This window comes from Podarcis erhardii (genome assembly GCF_964252035.2).
Source record: "Podarcis erhardii genome assembly, chromosome: 12".
Taxonomy (NCBI): Eukaryota; Metazoa; Chordata; class Lepidosauria; order Squamata; family Lacertidae; genus Podarcis; species Podarcis erhardii.
This window is the reverse complement of record NC_138513.1, coordinates 32,520,036-32,535,841: the sequence shown is the minus strand read 5'-3', so window position 1 is coordinate 32,535,841 and position 15,806 is coordinate 32,520,036. Positions and strand designations below refer to the sequence as shown.

Below are 15,806 nucleotides of genomic sequence, written 5' to 3'. Positions count from 1 at the left end.
GGTTGCCGCTTACCTCAGTGGTTTCGCTCAGAAGTGCAGAAGGCAGGTCACAGCGGAGACGGCCTTGAGCCACTTCAAGCTAGTCACAATTCCCAGAATGCTTTGGGAGTGATGTAACGCAATGCGGCTTCACTCCCAAGGAATCCCAGGATTGGGGCAGAAAGTCACAGAATAGGTTTACTTTTTAAAAGGTGCTCTGTAGCCTCTAATATGTATTTTTAGTGTACATATTCAGCTTTTTTAAAAAATATATGCTGTATTTTTCACTCTATAATATGCACTTTTCCCCTCCTAAAAATTAAGGGCAAATGTGTGTGCATCTTATTGAGCGAATGCAGGCGTGAGGCTCTGCTCAGCGCTCCCTTTAACAAGCTGCTTGGAGCGTGTGTGCGGCTCTTGGGGGCTTTTCCCTGAGGAGGGAGAAGAGCAGCCGCACACACACTCCATGCGCTCTTTAAAGGGAGTGCGGCTCTTGGGGGAGCCTTAGCTGCGCGCAGCCTCTCCTGGGCAGGGGATTCAGAATATATTTTTTCCTGTTTTCCTCTTCCAAAAACTAGGTGCTTCTTATGGTCTGGGGCATCTTATAGAGCGAAAAATACCCAAGACTAGTAAAATAAGAGAACACAGCTTAAAATGGTTCATTAGCACTGCCTTGGCAATATAAATAAACTGACATCCATCAGGTTCTTGGAACTGATATGCATCCTATTTCAGGTGGTGAAACCTAGAGGATGGGCTCCTTTGGAACAGCTTAAAGAATGTATATTATATTATATATTGAACACACATACACACGCACACCCCTCAAGAGCATGCTTTTATGCTTCTTCTCTTTGTTATTTCTAATAGTGATGCTTAATTGGCTTCATCCCAATCTACAACTGAATGAAGAAAAATGTGCACCGTACCTTTCTGATATATCACGGCTAAATAAGACGGAAGGTATTAGCTGTGGGGAGGAAAGGAAAAGAAAACTGTTTATGCTAGTATCATTAAACCTCAGAAACGTACTTTCCTTCAGAGCGCCACTGTGGCACCCCTCACATCTGGCCAGCAGACTCACTGCTCCTTAGCAGGAGGGGAACAGGTAGTGGCAAGGATGTTGGTACTGTGTGGGCATAACAGCAGAAGCGCCACTTTGACTCCACAGGTGCATCCGTACAGTGCCAATGTCCCAACTGCCTCACCCCTCCTCCTCCCAGTCAACAGCAGCTATTCTGATGGCTAGGTTTGTGGCACCGCCACTTCCCACTGGCGGCTTCAGCTTGCCTTAGATACATCCAAAGAATATGGAAGGATTCAAGACACAAACCTATGCATGTAGGGCCGGCTCTACCATTAGGCAGGTGAAGCAATCATCTGATGTGGAAAATGCTGAATGGCATTCCTGCCTCATCCCCCCTCTCCTCCAAGTCCCCTAAGCTAGGTTGCCCTGAACCCCCTAAAGTAGCTGCTGCCCTCAAGTGTGAAGAGGCTTCACGCCGCCATTCTATACATGGAATGGGAAGGGCACCATCTTGTCCTTTTGCCTCAGGCAGCAAAATGTTTTGGACCGACCCTCTATATAGCAGTATGCTGCTCTTCATGGTCTTAGGGGTCAGTTTTCCCTTTTTCTTGTCCTTCTCATATCAAATTGGTCTTACTGACACTTCACCAATGACTATACTGTAAAATGTCTTCGACCCTCAGCTTGATTTATTGTATAGTCAAACCTTGGTTCCTGAATGGCTCTGTTTTGGAACGTTTTGGCTCCCGAACAACAAAAACCTGGAAGTAAATGCTCCAGTTTTTGAATGTTTTTCGGAAGCCGAATGTCCAATGCAGCTTCCGCTTGAGTGCAGGAAGCTCCTGCAGCCAATCAGAAGCTGCGCCTCAGATGCCAAACATTTCAGAAGCCAAATGGGCTTCCGGAATGGATTACGTTCAACAACCGAGGTTTGATTGTATGCTTTAACTTGTAAAGTTCCAAAATTGGGTACAACTCAAACAGGCAAACCAGCACAGCAGCCTCCTAGTTAAATCATGCGTTCCGAAGTTGCTAAATAAATGCAGTGCTGAACAACAGCGCAACCAAGGGAAGAGTGGATTGCCACTTTAGGATCAGAGGTTGCGCTTAAGCTTACCTTGTTTGGTTTGGAAACGCTGGGAGATTCAGACAGGAGCAGCTCCGAAGAGAAGGCTGCGTTTGCAATGTGCATACAATCTTCAAGGGTCTTCAGAAAGGTGGTGCAGGTGGATTTCAACAGTGCTCCCATATCAATTCCATTCTGAAAAAGGGGGAGATGACTTTACCTTCCAAGAACTACCTGGTTTCTAGGCTGTCGAGCCTGCCCCAAACCAGGCTCCTAACATTTGCTTTTTCCAGCACAGGTTGACACACCTGCACAAACAACTTATTTATTTAGTTAAAATTCCGGTGTGTGTGTGTGTGTGTGTGTGTTCACAAGGACGTAAAAACACAGCAATAAATCAACAGTATAAAAGGCACAGATAGAAGTAGTAGAGCAACACTCTAAGGCAATGCTAACAGAATTTTTAAAACAAATTCTGGGCGAATAGAAAGGTTTTTTTGCTGCACAGTAATATTAGTGGCAAGTTAGACCTCCTAGAGGAGTGAGATAACATCTCCTCTCTTCTGTTGACATCTGCCTCACTACTGATTGGGGAGGAACTGGCAAGAGCATCTCAACAGATGATACAGTGATATGGGGGGGGTCTCTTTCTCCCCAAAACTCCAGACTCGGGTGTCCAGGGCATGCCATTCTTAATTAACAACCATAATAACACCCCGTTCTACTAAATGTTGATCTTTTCCAGTCTGCATCTGAACTGGAATTGTTTTAAAGATCCTCTTTGGAAGGGTGAGAGATAAATTTAATGAGTAAACATAAATGCACCCGGAGCGGCATATGGCAGAACCATACAAGCTGTACTGATATGAACATAAAAAACACCCTCAATAAACAATTTCTAAATAATGAAAAGCATATAATACAACCAACCCTCAACAGCAGCAGGCAAAGGCCAGCATCTTCAGACCAGCCAAAAGCTGAGGGGGTCTTGGGATGTGGCGTTAAGTGCTGCTCCACCTGTAACATATTATTGATGCTACAGCGAAGGGATTGCTGCTATGGATGTGAAGTTCTCTCGCACCTTGGACATGGTCAGGTTTTATTTGATACCACATTACCTGAGCTGCTGAAACACCAGACATGCCGACTTCCTTCGTTTTAGCCACTTGCTCAACAAGGAGGTCACAATACAGCCGGAGTTCTGCCATTTTTGTTTTCAAAATGTCCGTGTTTTCTGTAAACTCTGAATTAATAGCAGTAACACAGGTAAGTCAAACAGATGTGATCAGAAACAACTTTATAAAGCTTCTAAATTGCTAAATCAGGCATAGGCAAACTCGGCCCTCCAGATGTTTTGGGACTACAGCTCCCATCATCCCTGACCGCTGGTCCTATTAGCTAGGGATGATGGGAGTTGTAGTCCCAAAACATCTGGAGGGCCGAGTTTGCCTATGCCTGAACTAAATACTTTTCAATGCTGCAAATAAATACCCATTATCACAATTCCCACCCCCCATAGGTGGGTTATTTGGAGGGAGGACAAAATTTAATCAACGAACGAATAAAGTTAGCAATTCTTTCTTTCTGTGCCCACGTAAAGCTGAATCAAACTAAATGTGTTGGAACTAAATAGAGCCCTAAAGGCTGTGGTGTGGAAGGTCCCACAAAACACAAGACAAACTGTTCTAAATATTTGCTGACTGGAAAATAAAACTGGAAACACAAAGCAAGCAATGTTGTTTTCTGGGATGCTGGGAAGTAAGGTGGGGATAGAAGTCTCAGCTAAGAACGGCTTGCCTTTTTCTTTCTGTGTCCGGACATCCGTCAAGCAGGCCTTGGCAGTTCCTAAAGCGATCAGCCACTTTTGCCTCTCCGCCGCATTTCTGGCTTTCAGATAGAAGTACTGTTCTCCAGGGATGATCAAATCTACCCGCGTATTGTCTGCAGAATGAACTAAGATCAACAGAATTAGACTTGACTCAGCTTACTAAGCCAACATCATGCAAGAGCTCTGTGCTCATGAATGCTGCCAATTCCCTCTTCCGTTCTCAGCGTGTTGTAGCTGAAGATTTCCTAGGTCAGTTAACCACGGTTTCCCATTATGTCCAACAGGTCAAACTATGGTAATGAGGATGGGGGCGGGAGAGACAGGATCTGAAACCAACTTCAAACCACGGTTTCAGGTGCTGGCTCGTTCTCATCAAGATAATCACGGTTTCCTGGATCATTTGGTTAGTTAAGCAAGGAAGTATTCCGTTGTAGTGTGTCAAGGAAAGATAGGGTGGCACAAATGGGGTATGTGTGTTAAGCCTCAAGCATATCTTGGCTTGATAAACCAAGGTTTGTTACTTACAGTCAAATGAGGCTGTGTGTAGATGTCTGAATGGAATTGACATGTTCTAGTTCACAATGGAAGTCCCACTGCAGATTCATGTCTCTTAGTTACCTTGAATTTCACATACTGCCATCTGGATGCTCCCCTTACAGCCTTTCCAAGCATCTTCCCGTGAATCGTAGTAGGATAACACACCTCCTGCGAGAATGAACCATCGAGGCTGCCAGCCTGGGAAGAAACGTGTTTTTTCAATCACAGCCAGAAGGAATATACATGTATCTAGTTGGTATTTGCAAAACTGTTGGTTGAATCCATCTGTCTTGAGAGAGAATGGGCTGCAGCCTTCAGGGTTGAAGTCAAACCACCAGGGAATCACAGCGCCTGCTGTAGCTACAGAGACTGGCAACTCGTAACTGCTACGTCCTGCGTTGTTTCATCTCCCTGGGGTCCAAGTTTGGACAGTGTGTATGGAGGTCCTGGGCTGCCCAGAGAACAAGACTCCCCTTCTCAGCCTTGTTGATGTGGTCCAAAGGAAGCAGAAGTTTGGGGAGTTATAGGGACAGAACTACCTAAACTGTATAGAAACTTTTTCATGTATGCTACTACAGCGGCAAGAATGTTACTCGCCCCAAAATGGAAAGAAGCAGAAGTCCCAGCAAAGAAAGAATGGATACAAAATATGCAGAAATGGTGAAACTTACAGGAAGAATAAGAAATAAAGATAACAAACTTTTATGAAAAGTTTGTTATCTTGATTTCTTATTCTTGGAATGGTTTATTGGATGGAAATGGTATGCTGAATATTTACAGATAAATTGTAAACAGATAAGAACATTGTCAGGATTATTGTAATAACCTGCAGTTTTATAAGAGTATATATTTAAAGTAGTTGAATAAATGAGCAAATTAAGTTAATTTGGATATGCAGAAGATATTAAAAATAAATTTAAGGAACTGCAGAAAGAGGGGGAAGGAAGTCAAGTTTCGAAATGTTAAAATGATTGTAAAATTAGTGAAATGTATAAACCTGAAAAGCATAAATAAAATAAAAAACAAAAACAAAGGAAAGGAAAGCAGAAAAATGCATTTGGCACCAGCTTGGCTGCAGGAGTTGACGGAAGGAGGTGGACAAGACACCATCCAATCATCTTAGGGACTCTACTCTGGATTTGTGTAGGGTTTACTCCTTAGCCTTTTCTCCTCTCAAACATGTCCCACGTGGCAACAGGTATGGATTTTCCTTGGGGTTTACTACCAAAACCTTTCTAATGAATGAATATGTAGCCACAAGGCAGAGAAGGTTTAGCATCAGAGTTTTCCTTCTCCCAGATGGGCTAGCTTCCCAGGCTGACAAGCCCCACAAAACAGCAAGTCCGTATACTTTTGTTAAAACCCAAACTTGTGGCAGAATTAACTGAGTTGCCCTGGTTTGCACGTAACACTAAGCCAACCTATATACAGAATTTGGGTTTTTTTAACAGCAAACACTTTTTTTTTTTACAAAAAAAAGAGACACATTGCGTAAGTGCACACCTGACTGCTGAGAAGCGAATGGCGCAATCCTAACCATGTCCCCTTAGGAGTAAAGCATACTGAATTTAATGGGCTTACTCGCAGGGAAAGGGGGTTGGGAGATTGCAGCCCATGTCTTAGCTCAGTTCTTCTTGCAAAGTCTGTTCCAGAATTGCTCCTATGCTCTGCTCCCCTTTCTCTGGCTACTGCACGGCAACAAGACAGCCAAAATGAAGCAGCTCCAGAACAAACCAAGGCCCACACCTGCTGGAATAATGGAGGGAGGCCATTGCCGGCCATCACAGCCATGCTTTGGAAGAACTTCGCCTTCACTGCACAGAAAGAGGTGGGTCGTTCCTGGGCAAAACTGGCTCGTTTCACACAAGCACCAGCTGTTTGCAGCATCTGGCGAAATGTCAGACACACAAACTAATTTAATCCTGAGCTGCGGCCAGGCCCAGATCTGCCAATACATCCATTAAAGCCAAGGACTTGCAAGAGTACAGGCAAACAAGTCAACCTTCCCCAGAGCTACCGGTACTTGCCCTGATGCGATTGGAAAAACACCTCTGCTTTCTATTACCAAATCTAATATACAAAGCCCCTCTTGCAGTTCCAGTGGGGGGGGGGGAGGTCTTGCCAGGAAGACTTCAGTTCCTCAATCTGTGACCTTTAATAGAGAGAGGCATGAACGGGAAAGGCAGCAACATGGATAAGATAAACACCACACACAGGAAATAGATGGGATGCAGAACTCCTCTTGCAGAATTTTTTTTTATTATTAAATGTGTTAATACGAATGGAAATCAAAAACTCTGTAGCTGTTGATAAAGAATTAAGATCAAGATTGAATGTAATTGGATTAATTAAGACTCGGAAGCAGGATGAAATAAAATATTTCACCTTGAAATCTAGCACGCGGGAAGCCACACAAAATGTATAAGTGGCTTTATAATTTGTGTGTGTGTGTATGAATCTGAATTGTAATTTGAGATTGATAAAATGTGGTTTATATTGGATTTTAGTAACTGAAAATTAATACAAATTGTTTACAAAAGAAGGGGGGGAGGCAGGGCAGTGGGGGGAAAATAAGTAATGCAATATAAATATGCACGGAAACTCAGGTAACAGATAATGAAACGGTGTGTTCCGTAGCAGCTAATTGCTTTAGACCTCTCTGTGGCATAAAAATGACACTGTAAGGAATACATAGCACTTCAGTCAATGTAATACTTTAATTCACGGTTGGGAGTCTGATCATAAATATTCTTAACTATGCTTTTTTGTCTTGCTGCAGCGGCAGAACAGCTCCTCCTGCACAGGGCCAATTTACAGTATTCTGTATCAAACTGTAAAATGTGTTTTAACCACTGTGCATAGGACCTCCCGTTCCAGTTCACATTTGCGCAGTCTTGGAACTTGCTGTGTTGTGAGAACCAGGCCACTGAAAGCAATATAGAGATGTGGAGTGATCGTTATATGGTACTTTTGAGAGTGCAAGTATTTGAACTTGCATCTATCGCAAAGCTTGGTTACGTAAGTAAGTCACACCCTTCTAATTTTTTTTTTTTTTTTTTTATTTCTCTTTATTAAGTTTCATTCTTCACATACTCACAAAAAAGTAAAACACAAAACATTAAATAAAAAATAAAGGGCACCATTGCAAAAAGTAAAAAAAAAAGAAAAAAGAAAAAAGGACAGGTCAGAAAAGAGAAAAAATAAAAAAAATAGAGATAAAAAATAAACATTAGACCGATACAAATCACACGCTATCTGACTTCCTTCCCTATTGATTTCGGATTTCTAATTTTTTTTACAATATCGCTTTTACCGCTGATGTTGATTGTTAGTTTGCACATCGGAAGTTTTATATTAGACCTGCTATAGTTGGTAGGTTTTTAAAGTTAGTTTCTATATATGCCATGAATTTAGACCAATCGTTTTTCAACTTTGTATTCTTTTGTTCTCTAATTCTCTGCGTCATTTTTGCCAATTCAACAAAATCGTATAGTTTTGTTTGCCACTCCCTTACAGTTGGTATATGCGTGCTTTTCCAATTTTGAGCGATTAACATTCTGGCCGCTGCCGTTGAATATTGGAATAAAGTTTTATCTTCTTTCTTAATTTCCTCCCCAATCATACCTAATAAAAAGGCCTCTGGTTTTTTAGGGAACGTGTATCTAAATATTTTTTTCAATTCATCATATATCATGTTCCAGAATTTTTTCATTTCCTCACATGTCCACCACATGTGTATGAAGTTACCTTCTTTTATTTTGCATTTCCAGCAGGCCTTATTACCAGTCTTATACATCCTATTTAGTTTCTCTGGTGTTATATACCATCTGTATATCATCTTCTCTAAATTTTCTCTGATTGCAACACTCGCCGTGAATTTTATTCCCTCATTCCACAGCTTTGACCATTTTTCAAATTCTATGTTATGCCCCAGGTCTATCGCCCACTTCACCATAACTTCCTTAATTTCTTCGTCTTTTGTATCCCAATCTAACAATATATTATACATTTTGGATAGTAACTTAGATTTACTTTCTATTATTTCTGTCTGAAATTTCGATTTCTTGTCATTCATTCCAATTTTTTTATCTTCAGTCCAAATCACGTTGATTTGATGATACTGTAGCCAGCTTGTCAACTTCCCCTTCAGCTCCTCATATGGTCTTAGTTTCCAACTGTCTTCCGATCTTACCAGTAAATCTTCATATGTTAATTTTGGCTCTTCCATGTTAATTTTTTTAATTATTAGGATGTTTGTTGGGGACAGCCACCAAGGTGTTCTCCATTCCAACAACTTTTTATTTTTTTCCCAGGCTTCATATAATGGACCCCTGATGATATGATTTGAGAACCCCTTATGGGCTTTCTCCTTGTTTGACCATAGGTAGGCATGCCAGCCAAACCTATTGTCTGCTCCTTCCAAGTCCAATAGGTCAGAATCTTCCAATGTTATCCAATCCTTAACCCAACATAGGCAGGCGGCTTCGTAATACAATTTTAGGTTAGGGACTGCGAGCCCTCCTCTCTCCTTTCGATCCGTGAGTAATTTAAATCTGATCCTTGGCCTCCTTCCCTGCCATATGAATCTTGAAAGGGTTTTCTGCCAGTCTTTAAATACTTTAGACCCTCTAATTACAGGAATGTTTTGGAATAAAAACAGCATTTTTGGAAGGACATTCATCTTTATTGCCTCCATCCTGCCCATCCATGAGAGATTGACTCTATTCCAGACGTCCATATCTTTTTTGATTTCTTTCCATGTTGTCGAATAATTATCTTCAATTAAATTTATATTTTTTGATGTAAGCCATATTCCTAAATATTTTATTTTTTTTGCTACCAATATGCCATATTTTCTCTCTAATTTTTCTTTTTCCACCTTTCTTAAATTCTTTATTAGCATCTTTGTCTTTAGTTTATTCAATATAAAACCTGATGATTTACCGTATTCTTCTAGGACCTCCAGCGCTTTACCAATACTTCTTTGCGGCTCTTCCAGAGATAACATCAGATCGTCCGCATAGGCTTTTAACTTGTATTCTTTCAGCCCTATTTTGATTCCTTGTATTTCTGGTATCGATCTTAATTTATTCGCCAGGACTTCAAGCACCATGATGAATAAGAGCGGGGAGAGAGGGCACCCCTGCCTTGTTCCCTTCTCTATTTTAAATGTATCTGTTAGATTGTTATTTATTACCAATTTTGCCAATTGTGTTGAATATATTGCCTGTATTCCTTTTAGAAATTCTCCCTCTATCCCAGCCCTTTCCATAGATTTTATTAAAAACGCCCAAGAGACATTATCAAACGCCTTTTCGGCGTCTATGAAAATCAGTGCCGCCGGTATCTCGTTGTTGATCTCCAAATATTCAATTATGTTTATAACGTGTCTTACATTGTCTTTCAAAAACCTGTTCGGGAGGAAACCCACCTGGTCTTTATGGATTAAATTTGCTAGACACTTTTTTAGTCTGCTTGCCATGATGTCTGCAGATATTTTGTAATCGTTATTTAATAGAGATATTGGCCTGTAATTTTTAATGTTCAGTTTATCTGTGTCCGGTTTTGGAATTAACGTTATAAATGCCTCCCTCCAAGACTCAGGTATTTTTCCTCCTTTCAGGATATTATTCAATGTCTTACAAAGCGCTGGTGTCAGTTGATTTTCCAAAACTTTATAGTATTTTGCCGATAAACCATCCGGTCCCGGAGCTTTCCCTAACTTCATTTTTTTAATCGCCACCTGAATCTCTTCTATTCTTATTGGTCTGTTTAGTTGAGATCTCTCTTCTTCTGTTACAGTCTTTCCTTCACAGTTTTGTAGGTACTCTTCTATCTGAATCAAGTCTTCTTCTCCTTTTTTATATAGCTTCTCATAGAATTTAAGAAAATTTTCCTGTATCTTCTTTGGGTCTTCTATCAATTCTTCCCCTACTTTTATTTTATTTATCACATTCTGTTTTTGTCTTTTCCTCAGTTGCCAGGCTAGTAATTTCCCAGTTTTGTTTGCCGATTCAAAATATCTCTGCCTCATTAACTTCACTTTCCATTCAATTTCTTGGTTCATTAACATCGAATATTGTGTTTGTAATATTTTTATTGTGTGTATACTTTGTTCGTCTTTCGGGTTGTCTGTTAGTTTTTTCTCTAATTCTCTAAGCTGTTTGAGAATTTCTTCCTTCTTTTGCTGTCTTATTTTCTTCTTATAACTGTTTTGTTGAATGAAGAAACCTCTTAGAACCGCCTTACTGGCATCCCATACTACTTCTGGATTTATTCCCACATTAAGATTCAGGTCAAAATATTCTTTTAGGGTGGCTTTGGCTTTTTCAATAACTTCATCATTGTCTAATAAATATTCATTTAACCTCCACCTGAAACCTCCTTGTGTTGGGCCTTTTATTTCCAGTGTTATTGGATTGTAATCGGAGAGGGTTCTCGGTTGAATTTCACATTTGGTAGCTCTTAATGTGAGTTCCCTCGAGGTCCATATTTGGTCTATTCTACCCCAACTTTTATGTACCTCTGAAAAAAAAGTAAACTGCTTTTCTGTTGGGTGTTTATGTCTCCATATGTCTATAAGATCCATATTCTCTTCCAAGTCTTGGAATGATTTTGGAAGTTTTCCTTGGTTTCGTTTTTTCTTTTCTGTTTGTCTATCCATCTCTGGTGTAGCTACTGCATTAAAGTCACCCAATAACAACAACCTGTTATTTTCTAATTTTATTAGGACTTGTTCCAGTTTCTTAAAAAATTCTAATCTATTTGAGTTTGGGGCATATATATTTACAATGTTAATTTTTTCCCCCTGGAAATTAATTTGTACTCCCAGAATCCTTCCTTCTTCATCTTTATAGATCAGTTTAGGTTCCCATCTTTCATCAACATATGTTACTACTCCTTTTTTTTTCTCTAACGAAGAGCTTATAAATTCTGTTCCTAGGTTCTTGTTTGACAAGACATGTTTGTGCTTTTTGGCTACATGGGTCTCTTGCATACAGATTACATCCAATCTTTTCTTTTTCATAGCATTTGCAATTTTATTCCTTTTAGTTTTGTCATTCAAACCGTTTACATTCCATGTTAAGATTTTAAGATTCATTATTACTCTTGTCTAATACTAAAATCAATGATTTTCCTATTTAGGTTTTACCAAATTAAATTCGAGTGGTTTCGCTTTCTGTTTCTTCCTCTTCTTCACCCCCTTCTTCCTCCCCTGTCTCACCCCCCTCCCTCTCCTCTTCATCCTCTCCTTCCAAACCCCTCTCAGTCTCTCCTCCTCCCGATCCCGCATCACCTGTCTCCCCCCTCTCTCCACCCCTCCCCCCGCCTCTGTCCTCCATCCTCCCAAGGTCTTTCTCATATCTACGTAGAAATTTACTGACTTCCTGACTTTCTGCGATCTTGAATCTTTTTTCTTTATAAAAAAAGGAGATCCCTTCTGGGAATTCCCATCTATAATATATTCCATTTTTTCTTAGAATGTTAGCTAATTGTTTATAGCCTTCTCTCTTACGCAGAAGCCTAATCGGTATTTCCTTGAAGATGATGATTGGTCTTCCATCGATTACTAATTTTTTCTTGTAGCTCTCTCTCAAAATTCTGTTTCTCATCTCTGTTGATTTAAAGATCACCAAGCAATCTCCTGGGACCTTTTTCAGTTTACTTTGTTTGGGTCTTATCTTTATTCTGAAGGCATTTTCTATTGCTTGAGCTACTTCTTCTTCTTTCATAGTTAGCCACTTCGCCAGTTCTTTAGTCATTTTTCCTTTAATATCTTCGTTTATTTCTTCCCCCACTCCCCTAAATTTTAGGTTTAACTGTTTTTGTTTCATTTCCATCAATGCTAGATTGTCCAGAACTTGATCTTGGGTCTTGCTTAATTCTCCAAAGTTCTCCTTTGCTTTCTCCACTTCCTTTCTCTGATCTCTCATTTCTTTTTGTACTTTTTTGTTTGATTCCTCTAAAGATTTTGTTCGGGTCGTTAATTCTTTTATCTTATTTGACAGTTCTCCTACCACCCCCTCTATTTTTCTATCAATCGAATCCTGCATCTCTCCTAATTTTTTCTCTATATGAATTTCATTCTGTTTAAGTTCTTCTTTTATTTTCATCCATAGCGCGTCTAAATCTTTAATTTCTTCCTGTCGTGAAGTTCTCCTCTCTAGTGGTGTTCCCGCTCCCTTCTTCCCATCCCTGCCCGCCATCTCCCCTTTTCTTTAAGAATCAACAAAGTTCAACTTAACTTCTTAAGGCTCTCCCCTAGAGGGCGCACAGTCTAATATGATCTTAATTATTTCAACCAATGATTTACTGGCTTGCCTTTAAACCAGAATGAAACTCTTACAATCTCTTCTATTTCTCCTCTAAATTCCACTAAACAGGCAAACTCACAACTTACTGACCACTTACACAATATAAAAGTATACTATCCCCACCTAGGGAAGTTGTTGCTCTTGAATATTCAAGAGATGTTTGTCTTTAAGGGAGAGAGGCCAAGGAGGTAGGGAAAAAAGAATACGAGGGCAAATGGAGGGGAAAGAAAGGGAGGGTGGAAGGCAAGTTTAAAGAAAAATTAAGTGGAAAACTGTGAAGATTGATTATAGAACTGTAAATATATTCAATGACCCAGTTTTGTTATAATTTTCATTAAATTGTAGCAGTCTATTTCTCTTTCCTTTAAACCATCTTCAGCCACTTGTTTGGCCTAATCCACATGGAGGGGACTTTATTCAGAAATCTTTCTGATTACTATCTGGCTGTTGTTCCTGATTAGTACTGATACAGAGAAGGGGGTGGGGTAAGGGAGAGGAGAGACAGAGCAAGACAAGGGGAAAGACAAAAACAGGGGGGGGCAAGAGGGAGGTGAAAACAAAAAACAAAACAAAAAAAAAATTTCCAGGTATTCCTTATAGTGCAAAAATAGTCCACAAAGGGAAAAGGGTCTGGACCGAGGTTCAGCTTCTTAGCTTTACGCTTTACTACTGGAATTGTCCAATAAGTTCTTTTATTCGTCGACCTCTAACAAAGCGGGGGGGGGGGGGTCGTGGGTGAGGTAGGTGAAGTTTTTTTTGTGGAGTTTCTTTTCCTAAATAGGTCAAATCATTGCAATGTTGCACCCTTCGTTTCGCGGGTTTTCCCCCAACATCTAACTGAGTCTTTTGCGGAGCCAAATTATAAAAATCCAACTTAATCGCTATGAAGAAGGGACAGATGCTGGCGAGCCATAAATCGCGGGTCCCGAGCTATACGCTCCCCCCGCTGTTAATAAAGTAAGCAAAAAGAAAAGCCAAATCTTAAAAGTCAAGACCGTAAAGTCCAGAAAAAAAAAAAAAAAAAAATCGAGGAGGGAGATTCGCAATTTTCTAATTATTTTTAATATTGCCGTCCGGTTTCATGAAGGGGAGGGAGGACGTTTATTTCTTCAACGTCGACTATGCATTGTACTTTCCTCCTTGCTCCGTTCTTCCCTCTTCCCCGCTTAGTTTCGGCTTTTAAATCCGCCTCTGGCTCTATCTCAGTCACCCAAAAGTAATACAAAGTCTCTGAAGGTTTTCCTTTACTTGGTTACTTTCTTACAATTTTATTTTCTCTGCCCCGCCGCTCTGCCGACGGGGACTTTCACTCTCCGTTCCTATAGCGGGTAGACAGTAATCTCTTTGTTTCGCTCTTACGATTTTAGTTTCAGCGCCATCTTTGGTCCGAAAACAGGTCGGGCTCTTTTAACTCAATCTATTAACATCCTTCGCCCCTTGGTTTTTATTTCTCAATTTTTAGCATCCTCCTTTATCACACAACGCCAAGGGCATCTGGTATTAAATTTGCAGAGGTTTGTCGCCGTTTTCAGTGGGTACTGGAGGCATTACCGCATGGGGTTCGCAGAGCTTACCGGAGTGCGTCCCTCGATCCCGTCGCTCCCGAGTCTTCTCCAAAAATAGAAAAAACCCGAAGGAGTTTCTGGATCACTCAGACGCTGCTGGTTGCGCTTCTCTCGAGGGGGACCCCCTCGAGATTCTGGGGTCGCAGTGCCTATGCGTTGCCCCTCAAAAACCCCATGCAGAACGGAGAGGCTTCTCCGCGCTCCCGCACTGCTAGCGATCCAAACCGGAAGTCCACACCCTTCTAATTTGATATTATCAGATAATTCCAATATAGATGCAGATTAATTTCTGGAGTTAGTACATGGAAACTTGCTTCGAACTGGGTTAATCCCAAAGCCATATTACGCTGTTACGTCACATTTAATCTGAGCTAGCTCTCCAGCAAAGGCCACCAAGTTGCATACATTCCTAAATGATTTCACAAATGGGGATTTAAAAGAAATGTGTTGAGTAAAATTACTTAGGGTTAAAAATCCAGCTGAAAAACAGGCCCTATCTATTGTCTTATAAGCCCTGTTCAAGGTCAAATAATATGTTGAAATCTCTGTAATTTGTATTAACAAAATGTGCCCCTTTTATTGACATAAATTTTAAGAGCCCTACTGCAGGGAAGCTTTCAGTGTTAATCAAAATTCTGGCAATGATTGGGTTCTATCTTTAGTGTAGTAAGAAATCCAGGAGTAATCCTAAAATGAGAAGCTGGTTAGTTTAACACAGGCATAGGCAAACTCAGCCCTCCAGACATTTTGGGACTATAATTCCCATCATCCCTAGCTAACAGGACCAGTGGTCAGGGGTGATGGGAATTGTAGTCCCAAAACATCTGGAGGGCCGAGTTTGCCTATGCCTGGTTTAATATCTGGTACTGGTGAAACTGATGGAAAGCATTGTTAAAGATAAAATGACCCAAGCTTATTGAAGAACAACTCTTACTGATATAGAGGCAGCGTGGCTTCTGGAAGCGTAACTGTCTCACAAACCTATTAGTGCAGGATGGAAGACTGAAGAAACCCCAAGTAAAGAATCATGGCAAGAAAAATTGATGGATTATGCAGAACTGGCAAAACTGACATACAGGCTACGGGACAAGGATAACTGTGACTTTAAAGATGAATGGGAACCCTTTACAAAGTATTTGAAGACACAACAAAGCGAACTGGACTCCTTGGCTGGTTTTGAATAAACATTCACAAACTTTTTATTGATAATAATCAGCCAAATAGTTGAGGATCTATACAACTGTGTAACATGCAGAAAACAGCATTTTTAGAGAAATCAAAGACTGGAACTGAGGGAAGTTGGGGGGTGGGGTGGCTTCTGTGGAGGGAGGGAGGGGGAGGGAGGAAAAATTGGGGGGGGGAGAAATAAGGATGATATGTTTCTGGATAATATGTTTTGTTTTAATTTTGAATAAAAAATTATTTTTTAAAAAAACACCTATTAGCGCCACTTGCAACGATCAGCATGCATACAGGGAGAGAACAATGT

At 40.5% G+C, this 15,806-nt stretch overlaps 1 protein-coding gene across 2 annotated transcripts in view; it reads right to left on the bottom strand.

Annotated features, from left to right (window-relative positions):
* PLEKHA8 (pleckstrin homology domain containing A8) overlaps positions 1 to 15,806 on the bottom strand; it is a 34,889-nt gene that overhangs the window by 14,065 nt on the left and 5,018 nt on the right. For both annotated transcript variants that reach the window (XM_081882188.1, XM_081882189.1), the window contains exons 2-6: positions 4,519 to 4,635; positions 3,870 to 4,025; positions 3,191 to 3,315; positions 2,124 to 2,267; positions 909 to 949 (exon numbers count right to left, since the gene is read on the bottom strand). In XM_081882188.1, coding sequence (XP_081738314.1) covers positions 909 to 949; positions 2,124 to 2,267; positions 3,191 to 3,315; positions 3,870 to 4,025; positions 4,519 to 4,635 — 583 coding nt within the window. The remainder of the gene's footprint in view (positions 1 to 908; positions 950 to 2,123; positions 2,268 to 3,190; positions 3,316 to 3,869; positions 4,026 to 4,518; positions 4,636 to 15,806) is intronic.